At 37.0% G+C, this 24,035-nt stretch overlaps 1 protein-coding gene across 1 annotated transcript in view; it reads right to left on the bottom strand.

Moving 5' to 3' along the window:
* Nucleotides 1-473: 473 nt before the first annotated feature.
* Nucleotides 474-24,035, bottom strand: part of TPCN2 (two pore segment channel 2) — a 35,634-nt gene continuing 12,072 nt past the window's right edge. Inside the window, exons 9-26 of the mRNA XM_085300988.1 lie at nucleotides 20,922-21,021; nucleotides 20,544-20,609; nucleotides 19,792-19,856; nucleotides 16,749-16,846; nucleotides 16,297-16,378; nucleotides 14,493-14,579; nucleotides 13,397-13,516; nucleotides 13,025-13,084; nucleotides 12,804-12,932; nucleotides 12,100-12,149; nucleotides 9,819-9,918; nucleotides 8,785-8,856; nucleotides 5,830-5,903; nucleotides 5,260-5,350; nucleotides 5,062-5,144; nucleotides 3,802-3,883; nucleotides 1,783-1,868; nucleotides 474-1,095 (exon numbers count right to left, since the gene is read on the bottom strand). Of these exons, the coding sequence (XP_085157114.1) occupies nucleotides 1,017-1,095; nucleotides 1,783-1,868; nucleotides 3,802-3,883; nucleotides 5,062-5,144; nucleotides 5,260-5,350; nucleotides 5,830-5,903; nucleotides 8,785-8,856; nucleotides 9,819-9,918; nucleotides 12,100-12,149; nucleotides 12,804-12,932; nucleotides 13,025-13,084; nucleotides 13,397-13,516; nucleotides 14,493-14,579; nucleotides 16,297-16,378; nucleotides 16,749-16,846; nucleotides 19,792-19,856; nucleotides 20,544-20,609; nucleotides 20,922-21,021 (1,524 nt within the window). The 3' untranslated portion in view covers nucleotides 474-1,016. The remainder of the gene's footprint in view (nucleotides 1,096-1,782; nucleotides 1,869-3,801; nucleotides 3,884-5,061; nucleotides 5,145-5,259; nucleotides 5,351-5,829; nucleotides 5,904-8,784; nucleotides 8,857-9,818; nucleotides 9,919-12,099; nucleotides 12,150-12,803; nucleotides 12,933-13,024; nucleotides 13,085-13,396; nucleotides 13,517-14,492; nucleotides 14,580-16,296; nucleotides 16,379-16,748; nucleotides 16,847-19,791; nucleotides 19,857-20,543; nucleotides 20,610-20,921; nucleotides 21,022-24,035) is intronic.

Genomic DNA, 24,035 nt, shown 5'->3' with positions numbered 1-24,035 from the left:
GGCCATAAAAGAACAAGATCTTGCAACACTGGTTAAGCACTTTCAAGTCCCCTTGGACTCAAAAGAAAATCTGAGCTGCTAAGCACTTGATTAGCTCATTCAACCTTTTCCCCCCACCTTTAAGTGGAAGACTCACAGTGTTCATGATGCTACATTCTGGCCAAAATTCATTTTCTTCAGCTTCTTCATGGACTATAATACAGTAAAGAGCAAGACTTGAAAGAAAGCAAAAGGAAGAGCTAACTAAAAAGCAACAGGAGAATATTAGCTCAATTTTACTGCATTGAAAACCATGAGTATAATTGTTCCATTCAAAGTTATAACTGTTCTCAAAGTTATTAGTGTGATGCAACCAGCGTGAACCCTAGATCCAAAAAAAAAGAGAGGATGCGCCTAGCAGACATGCTTTGTTGTTAAGTTCAACAATGAGTTGAACCCAACTGTATTCAAAAGCGATTAACCACTACCGAAAATTCAGTAAGTAGAATATGCTGGTGTCAAGTTTTAATAAAAACAGTGTTTCAACTTTCATTATTACAGAAAGGGTTAAGGATCTTGTTCTAGTCCTGCCTAAACCATTCACRAATTGCAAGGCACTGTCCTTGGCACACTCCCCTACCACAAGAGGGAGTTCCATTATTTGTGCTGCAAAAAGTAGCAGGCTTAGTGGTTACAAAGTTCACATTTTAAAGTGCACTGTTATTTTAACACTTTCCCTTCTTAAAAAAAGAACATAAAAATATTCTGGTACCAATAGTTCATAAAATAATGGCTGCAATATTGCTGTAAGATTGCAACTTAAAATCAAGTCAAACTTCAAATCCATTTTCTTCCCAGAAAAAAAWATATAAGCCAATAATAAAAAACTCTTCCTGCAGAGAATTGCCTACCAAAAATTTACACACTGTTCTGCAAGCCCCTATTACAGCATCTCACAGAAAATTCATCCAGTTTCTTCCAGGTGACAACCTCAACAAAACAGAGGTGTAAATAAATCAGTCCTTCCCACCAATCAGTCACCTACATAAATGCAGGTGTGGATGCTGGTGCAGTCTTTCCATTAGCTCTTCCTCTGTGGGTTCTTCCAAAACATCTCTACAAAGAAAAACCATGAGTTGTTAGGGCTAGCATAGGGTACTTCTCAGCTCAATGATTTTTTTTTAATGTAACATGTAATGTGCTCTTTTCAAGACTGAAACAAGGAATTAAAATCACAATAAGCTGATGCTCCCTAAAGATACATCCACTTGTAAGTGATCCATCCTTTTACAGATGTGTCGTGGAAACTAGCAGCTGTTTTCCCACAAGGAGCAGAGAAGCAATTTCCTGCATGCAGTACAGTACAACTGGAGGTCAATGGATTTGTTTTCCTGAAAAAACTGCTTAAATGAGAACACACTCCCAATACCACTACTGAATATCCAATCTGCACCAGAAGTTCTGCTTGTGCATGACRATCAAGTATCAACTTACCACCCACAATTTCATAATAAGCCAAGAATGTGCATTTTTTTTTCCATCCTCCCTTTTCTTCTCAACATCATTCCCTTCTAACACCTCTCAAGAGTACACGAGGAAAGAGTTTATAGAAGTTAGGCTATCAAGTCAGCTAAGAGCGGGCGTAATTAAAGCATTTACTAAGTTTTTCCAGGCTAATGGATTAAATGCAGGCACAGAATAAGAGTTGAGCCTTTTCCCCTCTTGCAGTCAGCACACTATTTTTAAAGGAAAGCGAAACATCATCTGGAAAACCAGATCAATTATRAAGCCAGTATAACTCACCTGAACATTAGTTCAACTGTCCTCTGGCACTCAATGTCTGAGAGACGTTCCCGATGACAGCGACGATCCCACTTGTGAATGAAGTTCTAGAATGTTAAAAGATCAGGAAAAAAAATTGAAGTCTATTTCTAATGATACCAGAAGAGAGGTGATGCGAGGCCTATATGTTTAGGTCTTGAGGAGTTTTTGTTACAGAGCTGGAATGCACTGAAATTTAAACACTGACAGAGTTCATAGACATCTGATAGACAGATGCAACTAAGTCATACATAATACAGGCTTTACACATGAGCAAGACATAGCCACAAACCAACTTGTAGAAGTGCTACTTCCTTCTGTTTCATGGCAAATTGTATCCGTATACCCTTAAAAAGAACAGTGATTTATTTAGGCATAAATACATTTATTGGCTGTAGTTCACTACTTTTTCAAGTCTGGTATACAGGAATTTTCTTATCACACACTGAAAGAACAGTAGAGCTGAAAATAGTCCTGCAGTCTAACCACTCACAGTAAAAACTGTCTCCTCACAATAACTGTTTAAAGAACCCATAACAATTCACCTGCTTTGAATTCTTTCCTCTTCAGGAAAAAAAAAAAAGAAGAGAATCAAAAAGCCCACAATATAAATACTCTTGAACCAGGCACTGCAACTTACACTCAGCCTGGTTTTCTCATGCTCCTTTGTCTGTTTTGAATTACACTAAGAAATCAAGACTTAGGGAATACACAGCTCAGGAGAAGAGAGAAACGAGGGGAATGGAAAACAGTGATATCCTACTCCACAATGCTACATCTTGGCTATCTTTGGCCACAGCCATACGAAAAACAAACAGGCAAAAAAACTTACAAGGTTGACTGCCAGCTAGAACGTCTCTCCCAAACTGCTCACAGATAACACTAACACGTAACACGAGACTCATCTCACCTGATTTTATACTACACCTAAAAGTTCACAATTTTGCCTGCTGTAGTAAGTATCAGTTCTCTATGCAGTCAAGGAGGGGAAAAAAAAAGAAAAAAGAAAAGAAAATCTCCAAAAGAGAATTTCTCATAGGTTTTAAGAGGGGGTGAAGTGCCCTCTAGAGGTGCTTCAGTTCTTCCATTGCTTATAGGAGAAGACTATAATGATTAACTTGGAGCAGATGGTTAAGATTAGTGTTAAATGTAKCATCAACAATTCAAAGGCATTTAGACTTGCAGAAGAGTACACAGAGGCAAGAGATAAGCAAAACTACGTGTTTTACTTATCAATTTCTTTCAAACAAGTTACCAGTTTCACCCTTCTAATATCAGTTTGATTGCCTTTGTATGAAGGTAACAATACAGTGGAGTGTAGGAATTCCTGACAAAACAACCACAAAAAATCTGAAACTCAGATAACCAATGTTAGGATTAACATAAGACAAGCAATTCTGTAACATTTAAGTTTTTTTTTCCATGTACTATAAAGACACTTTATAGTAAACAAGCTATAATGACAAATGTACACAAGCAAYGAAACACAACAAGATCTGTGAAAAAGTCTTAAGAAAAATACACAGTCATCTAGAAAAGAAAGTGCTGCTGCAATGTCTGTTAGGGAAGGTGGGGCAGAGAAAAGGTAAGTATGCACACACAAAACCAACCTACTCCTCCCAAAGTAGTTCTCTGGTTTCTCTGTGTTCTTCAACATCTGCACAAAGCAGATAGGACCTTCGTTTAGGGCCCCATAAAGAATGGTAGCAAGTCAAGGATGCTCACAATGAGGAAACTGTGTGGTAACACAGCTTTATTTCATTACTATTCTTACCCTCGCACTGCTGGCTATCAACCAGATAATCTCCAAACCACATTTAGTTAGATATATGCTCTTGTTGCATTATTAGGTCTTCTTTAGGATTAGTAACCTTTTTCCTCATCCAGTATGTTGATGTCTTCATCCCCCCCCGCCCCCCTCCCCAAAAGAAACAATTTTCTAATAGGTTTACAAGAGGGTTAACAGTCATTAAGGATCTAATACCAGACACATTTCCTTACCTCTAGAAGTAAAGCTACAAAGAGATTGACCCAAATGACAGAGGAGATCAACCACCAGGCTACAAAATAGATCTTTGCCCACCTGCAGATCAGATGAAAAGACAATGAATAAATAACATAGATAGTAAATAACCATAGTCTGAAAGCAATTGAAGAAAGCCAGGAAATCACATTTTTCCTTAAAAGTTAATAATACTATCTTACTGATCTAAAGGATAATCTGGAACAAAAATGCTAAACCTTTCATTAAGCTAGCCAAGAAGATTCTCTCCCCACTGCTAAATATAGGTCTAAAGGGAAAGAAAAACAGTCTAGGAGCCTGGATCAGAGTAAAAGATTCATCTAGCCTAGCACCCTCTCTCTGACACTAGTCAAATACAGAAGCATAGGAAAATGCATAACAACATGGCAAAATACCTATGAGACTCCCTCCAAGTAGTCTCTCAATCTCCAATCATATGTGGTTCAGAGATTTCCTGAGCTAGAGGTTCTCATTTCCATTCACTGCAGATCCCAACGGATTCCTCTTTCCTGATTTGCCCAGACTTCCCTAGACCACATTAAACATTTACCATGCACAATTGCCCGCAGAAGAGCACTCCACAACTTAGCTACACACCCTGAAGAAACATTTCCTTCTATTGGGTTCAAACTGCTAGCTCCAAAACACAGGGGAACTCATGACTTCTCAGAAAATTAAATAGCAAAACTCCCATTAAGTATTAACCATGCAAGTAAGTATCACTGGAAAACAACTAAACTCAGAGGCTATCTGATTCAAACATTCCCATAAAATAAAATACAAATGAAAGACATCTCCTAGGTTCTAAGTCTACAAAAAATTATTCATTCACAAAGAAAATACAAAAGCAGTTCAAAACCATTACAGTGATTCACTAATCTCTCTTCCATGAGATAGGCTCTTCAGTAACATCTACCCACCCCATACATGCCACAAATCTATTTAGAATCCACTTTAAGTGATTCAGTCTTCTCTGGAAGATGACGACTACCCAGCCAGTTTCTAGTCCCTTCTAAACATGACCACAGATTTTGTGGCATTCAAGAGCCTGAGCAAGTATCAAGTTATATGAGCTAAAGAATGTCCATAAAGCATTAGCTTTCCTAGCTACCTGAGTTGACACAAGACACAGGTAAGCAGCACTCTTCTTACCAGATGGTAGGAATTGTGTTGTGTAATTCTTGTTCATTCACTTTACAAGTTAAGAGGTATATGTCAGTATTACTACTGCTACTTACGGACTTGAATATCTTGAAAATGCTTCCAGAAAAACTTGCCAGTTGTTCACCACCATCACATCCCAGAGGGTCACCACTGCTGCCTAAAGACAACAGAAATGGAGTGGCTACACCACATACTTAAGAGACTCAGAAAATGAGGGGAAAGGGAAAGCAGAGAGAAAGAAGGGGATGGACTTCTTCTATTATCAGACTCACAGCAAAGTCATCGAAGTTGTTTGGCCAATATTCCAGCTGCTCGTAGGTCCCACACCGCAGAGTGCCATTACCAGAYGTTGTATTCACAATACTATGAGATAATTATGGTCTCACATAAGCAGAGCTTTCTATGTACTATACTGTAGAAGTAAGGAGTTTGTTTTGCTTTAAGTACCTTGTATAAAGTTAAGTACCTCATGTGGGCAGAAAACATGCATAATAATCCGAATAGTTCAGATCAACAGAGGGATAAAATGTCAACCTTGATACAAGCATTTCTGCAATTTCAATACAGTAAGAAGGAACTGAAAGTGTAACTAATAAGGTCTGCTCTATTTGGTATTAAAGGAAGCGCTACAACAATAAGAACCACCACAAACTACTCGGAAGCTCAGAGATACAGATGCTTTACYTATGACAAATTAAAAATACACTACAACAGCAGAGTGTACAGAAAGGAGACAAAGACAGGGGCATTTAGTAAACATTTTAGCAGCATAAAGTCAGAGCTACAGTAGCATTTTGAAAAATTAAAATAATCTTTCCAAATATTTATGCTCAGAACATTACCTGATATTCCCGACAGGAACAACTGCACCTTTAAATAACATTATGCCAGTTATAGCAAATGCATAGAAAACCACCTGAAAAGAACATACATAAATACATAAATATTAGTACATAAATACATAAATATTAGTTCTGACTATTTCTACAACTAAACAAGGAAACAATGCAATTACATTAGAAATGGAATTTGTTAGTATCACAGGTGAAGAAACATGGTTAAAAACAATTCCAGAGGCTAAAGTTAAAAATACTTCTCAAAGTCTGCACACTTTTTCAACATTTGCTCTTACTTTTTAATATTCTATTTACTTTTCAGTTAAAATGCATTAAATCATTTTTCTTTATGCTCTATTTTACTGTTTCTCAAAATGCTGATGTTTAACTATTAACACTGTAGTAGAGATCTAACAAAAAATCCCATTATCTATCGGTGTAAGAAGTCTTCAGATGTATAGGGAGCTTTCTGCAGTTTTAGATTCAGTGAAAATAAGCTTTTACAAAACTTAACTGAATGACTAGAATAAACTAATGCAATATATTACATCCGTAACTTTTGGAAAAAAAATAAATTAATCTATAAGCAAATGTTTCAACAGCACAAACCATTTTGGAACTTTGGTCTCCTTTACTTTTTAGGAATACAAACCACTTTTTATAAAGAACTGGCTTTCACAGTCTTCAGCAGTTGCCTCAGTGCTTTAACAAGTTTTATTTTAAAAGCAAAGACTGTTCCAGACTCACAACTTTCTCACTTCTCGGAGTAAAGAGCCATTTGCCCAGGACTGCTTGAAGCAAGGTGAGTTTTCTAATGAAAGTGTCACATTTCTGTATCTTGCTACTAAATAGTCCCAAAAGGGGGCACAGGAGGAGGGGAAAAGAAACTACTCTGAGCTGTAGAACCACAATACCCTAAAAACACTACCAGAGAAGTTGAAGCTACCATTCCACAGCTTACCAGAAGATGGAGCATCTGCCTCGACAATAATAATCAATTTTATTGTTTAACAGAAAATATTAAATCTAGAACATGCGATACCTGAGAAGTCAGCTAAAAAGAGTTATATTAATTTATCAGCATATGCTCCGTACTAATATTAGGAAAGATCTTTCTGCATCAGCCAATAATGGTGTCACACTTCACTATGGTAAAAGCTCAGTAAGTGTCTCCTTAGCCTCAAGTAAAAGCAAATTAAGTTAAGGGAAGTGGCAAACACTTTGCTTAGACTGCAAGCTCTCTGCCAGAAACTTGGTACAGGACTACTATTCACACGCCTGGCATTGAGTGATTTGCAGCAGACACTTAAACCACTTCAAAGGCACTATGTGAAAGCACCATATAGACAGGCTGGGACTCCACACTGAAATGCCAAAGCTTAACTGCTAAAAATAAAATCAGCATATACTAGTCTCCTGTCATCCTAGTCAGGTCTGTCAGGAAGGAAAAGAGCTTCCKGAAGAACACTGTAGCACACGTACAGCCTTGCCACTAGCAGCATTGCTTTGGGGTCCTGGTGCCAAGCCCAATCAAGGTCATCCAAAGATTACTCTCTCGGGCCTCTGCCATACAGGCTCTGTCAAGTTCATCAGCAGCAATGTCAATAACTGCCTCTCTCACCTATCCATCATGCCACCCTACCAGCCTATGACAGGAGCGACAAGCAAAYGTATGCTCCTATAGCCTTGTGTGCTTACTCAAACAAGAACTGGCAAAATTAACAGACAAAGTCAAAGCCTTTACACAGCCAATTACACTGAATAAYCACAAGGCAAAGTTACATTTTCCATGATGGTTTTGGATGGACATTTAATTTATTTATTTTGAAGAAGTATCAAAAGTTTTTCATTATATTAAAGCTGGTCCTACTATCTACTGTTTAAAAAATAAGTTTGTACAGTATCAGTACTGAACTCATGCTCCTAAGATATATTTTCACTGCAAAGACTACTTCCCAGTCTGTGCACTCCTAAAGCATTTTTCAGTTTCAAGGGGTGCTCCCAATAGCAAGTGAAGTAGGCAGCAGAACAAAGTTGTAACCAACTTATCTTTGCCCAAACCATCATTTTTTTTGAAGTTGCAACATAAACCTCTGCAGGCCGCAACTTATAGCCCCTCCCTAGAAACAGTTAAAAGCAGAGATTAGTATGACAAAATCTGATATTCTGGGTAAACTGTTCACTAAGAAAGTTGTTGTTTTGATATACTGGAAAAACTTTTTAGAAAACATCTAATACACAACAAATCCTGGTCTCTAAGCATTACTTCTATTTAAGATACATTAAAACAAAAAAAACAACCAATAACAAAAATTTTCTCACATGTTATGTCAGGAAGATATAGTTGCAAAGCCAGAAACGCAAGAGTTAGGAAATGCAGAATCAGTAAGAGTAATGGACATCATGCATTCTGATCCAGCTTTTGTTTAGAGTATATGCTCTACACTCCAGACACAGGATCACAGAGGCTTCCTAAAATCCTCATGTCCCAACATGTTATCTGAAGACCTTCTCAGCAAAACAGTTTTAAAGTTATTTTTAGTTATTTAATATAAGCAAGCCAAGGTAAGGAAAACAAGGCTACTTTTATAACCAGATGAACTCTTCCTTGAAAACAGAGTATCAGCCTGAGGCAGGTACTTCGAAGGAGACGTTTCAAATACTCTTTATGGGTACACCTAAAGAATAAGTGACACATTAGGCATTTCCACCCATAGTCGTGCACCCATTATTGCTGCCCATAACAAAACAGTAGTTTGTTGCATCTTTGCAAGACATGCTCAAAGAATTGGCAGGTTATTATGATTGCTACTGTTCCTGGAGATTCTCATCCAAAGACCCTGGTTTACTTTGTTGAAGATACATCTGTATTATATGGCATGCTATCAAAAAAAAAAAAAAAAAAAAAAAAAAGGTGGGAGGTGGTAGAGGGGAAGGTGACAATCTTGCATTATGACTCACCATCAGAATTCCTGCAAAGGCTGTCAAGTTTTTTACCAGATCCAGCAGTGTAGTCACTACTAAAGCCATGAACTAAATAAAACAAAGCAGAATTTTGTATGTATTACATTCAAACTTCCAAGCTTTATCAAGTTATTTTTACTAAAAGGATATAAAAAAATGCCAACTAGGCAATGATGCACATCTAAACACGATCACCTTTCACACAGCTATACTTCCTTGAGGTATATAAAACTAATGAACACTCATTTCCATATATGCACATTATGACATATTTTAGGTACAGACAGGTACTGTAACTTAGAGATATTTGCACAGCGAAGCTATAACTGTAAATCAAAGCAGAAATGCCCAACAAGTGACCCACATGCTTTCTAGCTGATACTTTTCACTGACATTATGATCTCTAATTACATCAGCTGGATAATTATGCTTCATTAACTAAAATACAAGTCCTGTACCTGACATGAATCTGGGCTTAGGTTTCAAGAAAGTCTAAGGGCAAGACTGTAACAAACAAACTCCTCAAGTGATTTTCAACTCAAATATGGGTATTCTGGAACCAGATTCAAGTTTTAACTTAAATAGTGAACAGAAAAAAAAAAGGAGTTCTTTCCAAATAACCCTTTGCATGACCAAAAGGTCTGGCAACATCAAGCAAGAGGAAGCCTACTACTTCCCGAGTATATATGTTTTCAGGGACACTCATCCATTTGAAAGTGGAGCCCAACACAAGGTTTACAAGTATTTCTGGATGCATTTCTCTACCCACTTGAGAATACTAGCATCAGTTGCAGTGAGATCAGCAGAACTTCCCTGCCATCTCAATAGAGAAAAATATCTGAAGGGAGAGTGAGTTAGTGACAAGCTGTATGAAGGTCTGCACAGAGAGCCAGAGCCAAGATTCCTGAGTTATAACCCCACTCAGATGCAAAAGAATTACAACCTATTACATATTATTCTAAGAAGCTTTAACAAGATTTTATCATTCAACTAATAAGGAAATTAGCAGTGTGGAGGAGAAAAACAAACACCTTCATATTAGGAATAATCCGCAGAAACCTGAACACAATTAACATGTTCACCAGTCGAACCATATCCCACAGGGAYAGCAAGCCCATCAATTCAGGTCTCCTAGGAAAGACAAAAGAGTACAACAAGTAAGAGAAGCAGCCCATGATAGAATGGCACAGTTAAAGTTTCTGGGCTACAGGTAGCTGCAAATTCCCCATAACTTTTGGTTAACATATATGCCATTCAAAGTTTTGTGAAAAAGAAAGTTTTACATCCATAGGTGACTACTCCTCATAACCTGTGACTCACCAAAATAGTATAACTAGTCTTGGGCGCCCCAGTAGAAGGGGATTGATCAACTGGCTGCAAGGTCAATAGAGGGCCAACAAAACGGTCAGAGTGTGGAACAGTTCCCCTGCCATAAGAAGCTGAGGAAGTTGGACTTGTTCAGCCTGGAGAAGGAATGGCTTTGGAGGGACCTAGCTACAGTCTTACAGTATCTACCAAGACGTCCTGAAGATGACAGAGCCAGGCTGTTCACAGTGGGGCATGGTAGGAGGACAACAAACAATGGGCTTAAGTTGAAACAAAATAGGCTCACACTGGCTATAGAGAAAAACTTTTTAAACCATAAGGACAGTCTAACAGCAGCAGAGGTTGCCCAGTGAGGTTGTACAGTCTTCATCATTGGAGGTTTTTAAGAACCAGTTGGATAAAATCTTGAATAATCTGGTCTGATCTCACAGCTGGTTTGAGCTAGACTAGTTTGACTAGAGACCTCCTGAGGTCCCTTCAAACCTGAAATATCCCATGTACAATCTGTAATTGGTATAAGCAAGTCAATTAATTTACTCAACAGGAATCTCACCTACAAGGAACACTAATGACTGATGACGAAAGAGATCTTAAACATGCATATAATGCTCCTCAAATTGTATGTTTGCACTAATGCACCTACGTAACTGGCTTTCCTTCTTACAGTGGAGCTCCAAAGAGAGTCCCATCAGAAAACAAAGCTAAACAAGATTATTGCTATAGCGAGATACTTCAGAAACTTGCTAGCTACACAAAGAACCTGCATTAATTCTTCAGGATGTGTTTGGCTGAGGATAGGCTTCAAAAAAAGCACTAGGCTAACAAACTGGCTTGCTAGCCTTTTTCCTTACGTATGTATTCCACAAGCAATATGCATACACTTTAAATCCCAGTCTGAGTTTTGGCTGATGTTTACATTGGCACATTGGCTGCTTTCTTGCTGGGAATGCAAGTACATGGTGAGGTGGAAAGGTGATAATGCAAAACTCCTTGGTATGGATATTTCTAAATCATGATTTGAACCACAAAGACACTCAACTTAAATCATAAATCGTTAAAAACACTGCATAGAAAGGATATTCTAGCACAATACTAACATCTTAGCACTGCCATGAAGATACTACATCTACAGAGCAAAAAATTATCTACCAGCATACATTGTAAGCAGCATCAGGACTCAGGATGACTAATCTGGATTGTAATCTGTTCGCAGTGACTGACACAATAAGGATTTAAGTAGTTTTACTGGTGCTTCTAGATAGTGCAAAAAACATTCTGCATTCACGAATCACAGGGCAAGATCAAACCCAAATATAGTCAATTATAAATCAGACAGGGAGTCAATCCCATTAGACTGTAAACAACTAACATCTTTATGGCAAAAGACTCATTCAGTATCATTTCTGAGTGATAGGAAACTCAAGAAATGTTCAGAACTAAACCAATTTCTAGCGATAGCAGCTACACAGTCTCTTTAGAGATACTAGTATAAATTAAGACCACCTCTCTGTTACAACATAACAAAATTACACAGCAAGGCAATATTTAAGTACTAGTTAGCTTGTGTGAAAACATGAAACAAGACTTCAATCTACAGTGAGGGACCTGGTTGGTTGTTTGGAAGTCCATATAGTTAGGCTTAGAGACAGTCTGATACTGAAACATTTCAGGTTAGTAGCTGCTTCTGTATGTTATATCAAATTTTCCCTCTTGCACTTTTTGGTAAGTGTGGGTCTGCCAAGGCATTACTCTAAATTAGATTTCAAGTAATACAAATGCATTCTAGCCTCTAGTAACTACAAAGATGAGAGAACTTTTCCTAGGTTTGGTAAGTTATGGATCATGCTGACAATTGTAACATAATGACGTGTGTGTGCACGCACACGTGTGTGTACCTGTACATACACTGTGTTCATATGTGTGTGACATATCATCCTAGTCTACCCCCAGCACCCAAGAAAAGTGCATTTCATGGAGAATACATACCAGCCAGGATGAGGAAATCCATATACAGCAAAAGTTGCAATCTCCAAAATCTTCCRTTTGGCAAAAAAAATTAAAACATTGTTTTGTAATTTAGAAAACAACAACTATTTAAATTTCTTGACAGGAAACATTCTCAAGAGCTTTAAGTCACTAATTTGACTCACTTTAAAACTTTGAAATTGCCATAATAGACTAGAAATTTCTCAAATTAATCTAATGTATACACCCACCTCAGTGGTAATACATAGAAAGAAGTATAATCAATTACACTACATTTCAGTATGGCCTCAGTTGCCACACGAGCTTCAGACTTTTACCAAACAGTAATAATAAATTCATCAAACAATAATTCATCTTCTGCTACTTTTCATCCAAAAAGCAAAATGATCTCTTACTTCATAAGAGGCTCCCTTACATGATGATTCTTCTTTCAGAACTGAACTTCTCCAAATAACGTTACAAGGCTACTTACAAGAAAGCTCACTTTTCCAATTTCAAAAAGTCTACCTCCAAAAAGGCAACACTAGGAGTACCATCCATCACCTTCATTATCAAACAAGATCAAGCCACTGAAAGCCAGAACACTGGCTATAGTAGTTTAATGCAGCACACAGAAAAAAGTTTAAAAAAACAAACAAACAAAAAAACAATTCCACTAGCTCTTCATCAGCCTAGATACCATATCCAGGAACACAGAAACTTACCAGGAGAATTACAGTCAGCAGGCCATCAAATCTATTGCTTGGGTAAGATAAGTATCTTTTTAACCCCATTGCGAAGATTTTCAGCAACATTTCCAGCAGATAGCACAAGATGAAGAAACAGTTGATAGCCTTTACATTAAAAATAAATAAATAAATAAAAGTAGAATTAAACAAACACCTCAGGGAACAGCAATAACCATAGAAATAGGAATGCACCTTACCCCCAAGAAGAAGTCATCTCTTTCAGAAGACTGTTTATCTGCATCCATCACCAAAACCACCTTAAACAACAAGAAATTTTTTATGAACTTGGTGTTTTGCTGTTGCACAAAATAGATTTTTAAGCACAAGAGTAAGACAACCTGTTATACTATTACACTATTATATTCGCACAGACCTTAAGTAGCTCAGAATATATTCCTTAGCTGTAGATACTCTCTTAAGATTTTGCATGATTAAAGTATGCTAAACATGGACATCTGTAGCAAAAAGTGGTTTTCAGAACGGAGACTAAAGAACAAAAACAGAACTGAAATTCACAGGGCGTAGAAAAATATAGATTTTATATACATATACATAAATCCTTTACTTACACAGATAGAAATAATGTTTGCAAGGGCTACAACATTCCCCAAGTAGCCAAAATAAGGATGACCAAAGACAAATTGCATTTTCTGCATAAAATGTGATTGGTACTCTGGACTAGGAGGGTGCTGAAACAAAGAGTACAAAAGGTTTGCTGAGTTATTAAGCACAAGTACTTCAATAATGATGCAGGAAAAACACAATTTCAGAATAAAGAAATAGGCCTGTTTAAAACAAAACTTCAAGGCCACACGCTAAGTTTTACAACATAGGTAGGTGCTCTCTAGATTTGCCTATCACTAGCCAAAGCTCATCATTATTGAATAGCAAATAGGTTGGTGATATTGGCAAAACACAAGATAATATCCAAAAAGTGCAGCAACTCAACTTCTCCCACGCCCCAAGCGGGTAAACCAACCAATTTTACACATCTCTTCCCCATATTTATCTTCCTTAAGAGATTCAAAAGTCTTAGTTCCATTCCAATGTGGTAAACTACTTCCAAACCCTTGCAAAATGCCTTGGAAGTTGAGAAGACCGTTTCCTGCCCACCTTCGAGTGAGCAATTAGGGCTTCACATTTATGAGGGGAAATGCATTGCCTGTATTTAATATAGGACTGTCATGGCAAGACAGCAAATGTGTCAATTCATTGGAATTCATTGGAAAACAATTTCCTACAAACATACTTCATGTTATTTGTCTACAACACTTCCCAGAAATTGTATGTTGCAAGCCTAAATCATCTTCCTTTCTTGTAACTAATATTCCTATTAGATAAAATAAAAAGGCCAAAAATACACTCACAATACTTACTTATTTTGTCTAGCCAAGTAATTTAAAAATGCTGAAAGAAAGAACAATTATGCATTTTGCACATTTAGCATTACCTGGCATTTCCAAACTAACTCAATAAAAGCCCCAAAGGCAATGCCATTAGTGACTGTATGAGCAATTCATGAACAGTTTAAAATCAATGACAATCTATCATATCTTCTGTTAAAAAATTGTAAATTGTTTAATTTCATGCCTCTATAGTATCATACTATAACTTATTTTTGTTCAAAAACTTATGGTACTCCATGAATAATTGTCAGATACATACTTGTTTAATAGCATCCTTGTCTAGTTCTTCAAAGAGCTTCTGAAACTGGGCAACTGACAGTTGATCACAGGAGCATGTTTTAAGTGACTTCACATGAAAGAAGATTTAGATCAACATCTGTGTTAGATATATTTGCAGACAGTGCTAATAACCTCAGACTATCTTTAAAAAAATGGGGAATGTAATACAATCTACTTCAAAAAGTATTAAAGCAAGCTTCAGCTTGGCTTCATCAGTAACAYGCCACATGACTGTAGGATTTGTCTTGCCCTTTCAATTTTCCCTCTCTTGGATCACATGCCGTTTAAGAAGGAGCATACTCTTAGTACACTCTAAGTGTCTAATTTTAGTCTCATCTAGTATTGCCAATTRTATGTTATGACCCACTGTTCTAGAGACATTATTATCTGATAGGATTAAAATATTTTACTGATTGTAATATGAAGATGACATTTTCATAGCACACTACTAGAGATCAGTCATGATAAATACTAACTGCAAGTACAGTACATGTACTGTATTTAAATATCTAAACAATCCAGTGGACAACTTGGCATTACTACAGAGCAGGGTGTTTATCTTCAGGTAACTTTGTTTACACAACCCCTGTCACAGACRATAATGGACAACATATACGTCACACATACGTCTTCATTCCATTTCCAGTCTTCACACTGGAGTCTGCCAGCTGCTGGCATTCTGTGACTATCAGCTTTAAACTAGCATTACCTTTGGGCAGAAGTTCATACAATATACACTTCCAAAAGCTGCTGCAAGGAAAAGCTACTGAAATCGTGTTCTTAAAAAGCAATATTACTTTTGGATAACAACTTTTCAGAAGGAAATCAAGAATCTCTGCATCTCATATCTCTTATTAGGGATAACTAATTTCTTTAATCTCTAAAAACTGTGGTATGAATTGAAGCATTAGAAAAGTCTTAACTCAAAACAAAAGCACTCTTCCTGTAGCCTGACAAAAGTCTTAATACTAAAGGGAAGAACACAGCTGAATCTAATGAAAAAARTCATTTTCAAATGGTAGAATGGAGCTCCTGGAGAAAGCAGCTATAGACCAGTGAGATGTGTGTTATTTCTAGATAGAAAGTACAGCAAATGAAAAAATTGGCTCTGCAAAATAGAAGTCTTTTCATTATCTTTCACTTCTCTACAGGGGAATGTCTTCTGCATCACCACAGCTGAAGAAGCAGCAATTATAAGATTAACGTTTGGCCTCTCAGAAGATTTGAGAGCCACAAGTTCAAATGGTCTAGTTATTAGTCTAAATCACTGCACTTYTAAACAGCTTCTCTTTTCATGGTAAAATCAGGACAGTTTTGAAAAACTGCTCAGAACACTGATCCAATTCAGTGAGTTTAATGACAAGACTGGATAAACCAAAATAGACTGTTGCTACCAAGGAACCTCCTYTTATCCCTATCACCTGACTCATAAATCATCTCTTGTCAGTAGCAAACGGAAGCGTTTAACAAACAAACAGTCATCATCTCTCAATCCTGCTTTCCAACGGAGAYGACTGTGCATTAGTCTTTAAGCAAAAGTAGTTTGCAGTTCAAAGTCATTTGGATAGTGGACTAGAGACAGCTTGTTTCCAAGACCAAAACTTAAATGGACACTGAGCTGAGCCTCCATTCACACTCTTAAATGAAGCAGCATGAGGAAGCTTGAGCTGAAAGCTACAATGCTTATATCTATGCTGTAATTAAGGGCACTTCAGTCTCCACACCTGTTGCACCAGAAGGTTTGATAGTCACCAATGTAAACATTAAGAAAATTCAGTTCTTACTCTCATGATGGCTTGCTTGCAACGAGAATCCATTTCAACGTTCTGCAGCACTTGAAATAAGTCCCCAGTACTAACATACAACCTATTTAAAAGAAAACACGATTGGCTTAGATACCCCAAATAGAGTAGCAACTGTCTTGATGACCAAAAAAAAAAAAAAAAAGAAAGAAAAAAAAAAGGCTGTTCCAAATGCAAATCTCACCTTTCTTCCCTTTCTCCCCATTCCAAAAAAAGCAGATAAAATAAAATTAGAAGTAGAAATAAACACAAAATAGACCCCATAAAAGTCCCAAAGAGAATTTCAAAAGCATGTTACAAGCACCGTGAAAGAAGAAAAAAAAAGAAAAGAAAGGTAGGCAACAAACTGTCATTTCCCCATTTCAGTATCCTTGGCAAATATATTAAACAAGAGGACCAAGAAACTTAGCTACGGTTKTAACATCCTCACTTACTCTTGTGCCTTAGCAGCAGTCTCTTTCAGCGAACAAAGTACTTCAAATGCAGCCCGGATTCCTAGTCGTCTCCTGAAGAGGGAGGACTGAACCGACTTCTGCACAGTAGAAACACCAAAAAAGAATGAACTTACACAACTTAAAAGAAATCCAACTAGATGAGATGAATGAAAAGACCTCTCTAAATTATTTACCCAGTCCTCAGATAAAACCTACTGCAAGCCTCAGAATGGGCTCTATCTGTACAAATACAAATAATTTTTTTCAGGAAAGCAAGATACTGCTTTCCTTCTCCCTCTTCCAAAATCCTCATCATTAGACACTACATTTAGTTGCCCAGATACTGTGTCCCATCAGATAGGCACTCTACATTTTAAAGAAATTCCACTAAAACATCAAATCCTGAAATCAGAGAGGCCTATTCCTACCAAAAGGACTTGGGGAAGAACAGGGCTTCCTCTATTCCCCTGCAGAATTAAGATCTCTGGTCAGCTGATAAGCTGATTCTCTGTCATCCCTGCAGAGCTGTGATTAGAGATCCAAGTAAGAGTTGCTAACCCTCAGCTCCTTCCAAGAACTCTGCATAAATAGAAGGAAGGAAGAGAGCAAGCAAGCTGGCAAGGGAGCTCAAGTAAATACCAGGGTCATGGTAATTGTATGCCTGCGCAGGCATACTTTCAGGACAATGGCATCAGCAAAGTTAGAATGTTCAGAAGCAAATGTATATTATTACAAATAGACAAGAGTTAAACAGCTTGTGATGTTAACAAAATACAAAGGTCAGATCCACCTTTTTTTTTGTACTTGAATTTTTCAGAGTAATCATTTTCAGTACGCCTCTCAGCTACCTCCCTTCCTGGGAGTCAGGCATACTCTCACATAAGGAAAAGGAAGAGAAAGAATGGGCAGGAAGAAAGCAAAATACGTTCTTCTTTGCATATTTAAATGCCTCTCTCTCACAAAAGGGCGCAGGCTATTCCTCCCATTTAACACTGTCTAAGGCTTTACTGTCCAACAGACCTCACCCCTTCCCTGACCTTTACTGGAGCAGTTTCCCCTTCACTTTCTCCCAAGCCCTGGTCACAGCTTCTCTCCCATGTTCACTGCTCTAAAGGGCTGACGKAATTCTACAGAACTATGTATAAATGGCACACAGGGGTAATTATATCTAACTTTCTTCAAAAATTTAACAAAAGGAAATAAAGGACATGAGAGAAAAACAGGTAGAATGAACTCACTGGGGTACTGCTGTTCATTCTAAGCTACAGATACCATTACCATATTGGTACAAAGGGAAGAAAGCAAAATCTGCAGCCTAGAGGTTTAGTTGCCTGACACAACATCTGATTTTGCACAGGACAGCCAATACTTTGACTCAGTCTTATGAAAAATATTGCTGTTGAGCTGTGAAACTACATAAACTATACAGGAAGAAATTGAATAAACAAACAGGTGGAAGCAAACCTGTTGAAAAATTGCACTAACTCAAAGACTCAAGAGAAACTCCAACTCGAAAAAGCTAGAAAACTCAATTAAAAAAAAAAAAAAGTTAGAAGATGGCACTTCAGCAAGATCRCAGCTCAGCCTGTTCTGAAGAGCAGGAGATTAACAGAATATTAGGGTAGGTACTAAAATGCTTGTCACAGTGCTGGTATATAGCTGAATGCTGGTCAGGCAGCCATCAGTYGGCGGGACAACAGTCAATTATCCTRACTGGTGTGTTTTATCCACTGAACTGTGATGCACTCGCCTGTTTTCTATTCGTTAGTGATATCTAATGATAAATCCAGCTTTGGAGATCTTCAGCTGCACCATGCAGGCTCCTAATCCTCCATCCAGTTAGTTACTACTTTTTGGTATAGGAGTGGGAATTCACAAATTTTATCTTCTTGGAGAACCTTTTTAATTGGAACTAACTGAAATGAACTTTCGTTTGAATTAGTTGTCCCTGTTTCTTAGAATACTTTTGCCTCATTTCACAACAAGTCCTCTCAGACTGCTCAACTGCATCATCTCATCCGGAAAGAGATGAGAGAGAGTCTTTACACCACACATGCAACTGACACTCCCCAAAAATGAATGAATCACACACGATCAGGCATCTTCCAGAAGCATTACACCAATGACTCTAGTATCACATAGAGAGTAAGCACAGTTTCCTTTTATTTGAAAATGTTTGAAAATTAATATTAACAAGAAAAATTACTATACCAGGCAGCAATTCATCTTTATATCAAAGCACAGGAAAAAAATAGGGGAAGAAAGATTAAGCAACAAAAGAGATTTGTAGTTCCTTATTATCTTCTGCCTAAGCACTTCCAAAAAATCTAAGTCTTGAAGCAAATCAGCGGTTTCAAACTAATTACAAATTACGTCAAGTACCCCATAAAGATCTAGGCTTGCATAGGGACACAAGGAACAGACCATCATTGTGCTAGTTTTCCTCTAAAATCCCAGTTCAAAAGGCCAGGTACCCACATACAGACAGTTTATAGGTAACTACTTCCGGTAAAACCAAATGCAAATCTATCTTCCAGACAGGCAGACTGCCCTAATCACACTGTCATCTGTCATCATGCCTGCCACCCCAGTAAAATGACAAAACATGGGAGAGGTGTTTCAGTCACAATTTTTTTTTTTTTTTTTTTAATCTTCTCATACTGCTCAGAGAAATTTTAAGTGCTGTAATTTGGAACAATAGCTACTAAAATAGTACAACAGGTTTTCCACATACAGAACAAGCTTAAATTACTTGTAGTCCTTGTTCACACACAGTTTGTAGTAAGAGCTTCATTATTTTTACTATAACGGTCAAAGTCGTACATCCTCAGCACAGAGGCAAGGGTACAAATAGGTAGTTTTCTTAGGGAAAGGGAACAAGCTACAATAGCATATCGGAAAAGAAATCTACATCAGTCTAAAGAACTTACTGATATGGTTTTAAGAGACTAAAACAAGAATGGACACACTGCTTATTATACAGTTTAAACTTTGTGGTTTAAAGGTTATGATAGGACACACAAATTGGGGACATTTTACTCACCAGAAGATATCCTCGAAACTGGTTATATATTATTGCTGTCAGTAAGTTCATCAGAAACAAGTTGCCTTTTGGAAAAAAAAATAAATAAAGACAGTGAAAAATACTGAAATACATTTTTGTTTCTCAAAACATTTATCATATTTTTCTCATTTTAGGACACTGATTATTTAAATCTAAACATTTCCACATTACGGGAAGTACCAAACCTGGATTCTAACTTTTCTCTCTCAAAAACAATATTGGAAAGGTTTCACGGTTACCACAGAAAAGTCACACTGATCTGAAAAAAATCAGCATATTTCCCCAAAAAATGACCTAAACTACAAAAGCAACTATCATTTTTTTCCAAAGATGGTTGTGTTGAATACAGAAATTAATGAAGATTGCTAAACTTACCAAAATTTTCCATCCTAAGAGCTGAAAAGACATTTTAGTGTTTATCGGCCCTTATAGTTCAAAACAATTAGGTTTCCTGAGTTTGATTTCCAAAAATTATGTTATAATATACTGCTGTGTATCTGTTACCCTGGAATGATTATTTTATTGAAGAAAAAAACAAATTTCACCATTAACAAGCACCTTCCATGACAATTACTCTGCAGACACTATGTGGTAATTAGAAGAAACAAAGAAGAATAACTTTGTGAAGAAATGTTTCTAGAAAAATAAAATACTCTTTAGGTGATATGACCCAGTACCATAAAGTTACAGTACATTTAAATTACTGACAATTAAGACAAGAAGTGACTTACCTAACACAGTGAAGAGTATAAAGAAGATTGAATAGGCTCGATTCTTAGAATATGCAGGAATCATCACTGTATCAAATTCAAAAAAGGGGAAATTAAAAATTTTTGTGCTTAAGAGGAAAAAACAGGAGATCTCTATCCATTTTTGGAAATGAGTAACACCTCTCACATAGCTCCACTTCAGAGCTGTATACGAAAATTACACTAAAGGAAAGAAACATCTTACAAGTTACTTAATGGCATAAAATATCTTTGCAGAACCTTCCTCTAGCAATGAAAATAGCTATCGGCTAAAAGAACAATTACAGTAGTCTGGAGAGATCTTATTCTACTATTCATAGAAAATAGAGACAAGAGTTATTTCTGAAACAGATTGCTCACCATCAGGATTATTTGCAGTAGTTAGCAGCACCAGCAGTGAAGTCAGTGAATCTGGCAAATTCCGAAAATACCCCACCCATTCCTTATCCTGCTGGCCATCCTAGTCAAAGAGATGTTCATCTTTATCAGAACAACACTGAAGAATCACTAAGACTGTCTTACCAAGGAACTGGTTAAAAATGAGTTCCTTATACACAGATCTAATACATGCAAAAAGCATGAGACAAGCACAAAACTCAGGCAATGAGTAGGAATGAAGTGTAATCACCTCACTTATTAGCAATCATTAAAACATAAGGAAGAACAGCAAGCTAAGACAGACATGGTTCTAAACTAAAACAGATTCAAATGAGAAATGAAGTCTAGCTATGCCTCAGACCCAGGAAGGAAATAAAGTCACAGATAAACAGTACAGGAACCAAAAGTCACCCTCCATCAATAGAAAAAGCATCATCTCCTAGCCTGCAACAAATGTTGTGGTACTGGAGCTGGAAGGACCCCCTACTCGTGACAGAAATTGTAAACATAAGAGACCCTAAACATAGACTAATACTATCTTTGGTCCCAACTCACATTATAAAGCTGCAAACTTTTATCCCAGATATACCACACTACACTCCAGTGTGGAAGGAAAACTATACATAACCCTAAATTGTGCTGCTCTCTAGGACTTGCCCAAAGCTATAACATAATTGGAGGACAAAATTAAAATAGATTTTGTCTATACTGAAGAACAGAAACAAAACATGGATGGTGACAACTGGGTGACTCCTCAGCCTTCACAGTAACAAAGAACTGCCTTAGTAACTACTGTGTTGTGAGAGATTCAACGCAGCTCAAGAGCTGCTCTCAGACACCTACAGCTTCATTAGTACACTCACTGCATGGGTCATGTCTCCTTCACTTCCCCTTCAAGCTCTGAACAGAAAACCTCTGATACACTCCAAATTAGTTATTTACACAAAAGCTACTCACACTATTTGGAACAGACATGTTCTCCATTTTCCGGTCATTTATGTATGGACTGGGGGCTTTGTTTCAAATTACAGTAAGCTCAAGATTGCACAGAGCACAGCCAGAAAAATTTTAGGTCTCTCTTCAGTAAAGTAGGTGAAGAGGTGCTTAAAGTACGAGCGCAAAGATGCTTTACTGTACCTTAGCTGAGATCAAACAGTATAAAGCAGTGTGCTATGGTTACCATTAGTACATATGACTGAAATTAGAGAGCAGATAGAAAACATTCAACTGTTCCATTCTGAAAAAATGCATTAAAAGAATGAAGATTCAAAATGCCACATACAATATCAACTCAAACATTACATATAGTTTAAGCATCTTGTGGGAAAAAAAAAAGAAAAGAAAAAAAGAAAGGTTCTACAGCATATAAAAATACTTCCAAGTACTTTGTTAACTACAATTATTGAAATTATTTTGTGACTCAATACAAACATCAGCCACTTGGCTACAACTTTGATGGCATCAAAATTTTCAACAAAAGCACACTGTGAAGCAGATCTTGAATCAGCAGCGCTTTTTTTCCCCAAATTCAAGTAGAGASAGTTAAAAATACAGACTGAAAATACAAACATGATTCATGTAGTACAGAATAAGTATTCCTTGAATCTGCTTAGGAGACTGGGAAAAATGTAGCTTTAGAGAACATACATAAGACTGCAAAATCCAGAGGCATGAATTTTGTTATTAAATATATTTTTTAAACATTCTTTAAGCATTTTGCCTTGTTAAATACCACACAAGTGGTTCATATGGGTATTAAGCTAGAGAACTAAAGAAAGAAAAAAAACTCCACCTATCTACAATTTGTTAGTTTTCACCTAAGTCCATACAACATTCATAYAGTTCAGGTATACAAAAATATAAACTTTCTCAGCAGATGGGAACAGAATTAAAATAAGATATGACATACAAAGATAACTCAAAAATACAGCAGCATGCAAGTAAACAGAGAAAAAATGTGAGGAAGGTAAAAATCTCTGCTTGTATTTCCAGAAATTCTGTAACATTGGAATTTGAAGAATTTGCTGATCATAAGAAACAGCATCGAGACAGTCTAAGTGCAAATTGCATCAGAATGAAGAAATAAAACTGACATTAAGAATAATATTACTGGGAGAAGTATGCAACAGAATCTGGGTGATAAGAGCATGTTTTTAGAGGGCTTTAAAAGTAAGGACAAAAAATTTCAGTCTGATACAACAAGATAATTCGTAAAATTTACAGGAATGGGGATATACCAAAGCTCTGGAACACAAAAATCATTTTAACCATAAAATTTCAAAACTGCTTTTTGGGGAACAGGAGAAAAAGATTCAGAGGAAGAAAAAGAAATCAGAAGTCAAAAGATCAGGGCAATGCAAGTGAAAAACTAGCAAGGCATGGTCAGGGAAACAAGTATTTGGGGACTACAGAAACATAGAAGAAATCAAATAAGCAAGAAATTAGATAAGGAGAGAGAAAAAGAAAAGAGTGATATAATAAAAAAAAAAGCAATATTAAAATTCTTGGACAGAACAGCATGGGAGATTTCAACAGAAGCACAAAAAGTAACTGGAAGAATCTTGTCTAAGGCAGCCTCTGCCACAAGCAGATTTCGAACTTTGAACTTTAAGAAYAACATCAATAGCAACAATACCAGGGACCACCAACAAAAGCAAATAAGAATGCTGTCAAGACTTTAGCACTTAGCCATCTATGAGAGCACTTTGTTTCTAAAGTGGCAACACTTCCTATTCTATAACTGATCTTTTTTACTCTTGCTGTAAGATGTGCCACATTATTTTATAACTAGTCTAGCTCTGCTGCTTAGAGCACTCATAAATGGCTCAGTATTGGAGTGTTGCCACTTCARAAACAAAGTGCAGTCTGGAAAACATTGTTAGCTAAAGGATGAACAGATTATAACACTATTTTGAGGAGCCTTCTAACRCACACCTTCACAATAGCACTATGTGTTGGTAATATGTGCACTTTAAAACTCTATAAACACACTTCAAACTGATCCCAATAAGTCTGATGAAGTAACATGACCTTTTCAGGGAAAACAAGTTTCATCAGTCTGATTAGAAAACCACACATGCAGCAGTTACATAAGGA

The sequence above is a fragment of the Rhea americana genome, unplaced genomic scaffold (genome assembly GCF_003343005.1).
Source record: "Rhea americana isolate MKP2758 unplaced genomic scaffold, rheAme1 scaffold_17, whole genome shotgun sequence".
Lineage (NCBI taxonomy): Eukaryota > Metazoa > Chordata > Aves > Rheiformes > Rheidae > Rhea > Rhea americana.
The sequence above is the reverse complement of the archived record's forward strand: the minus strand, read 5'-3'. Positions and strand labels throughout refer to the sequence as shown.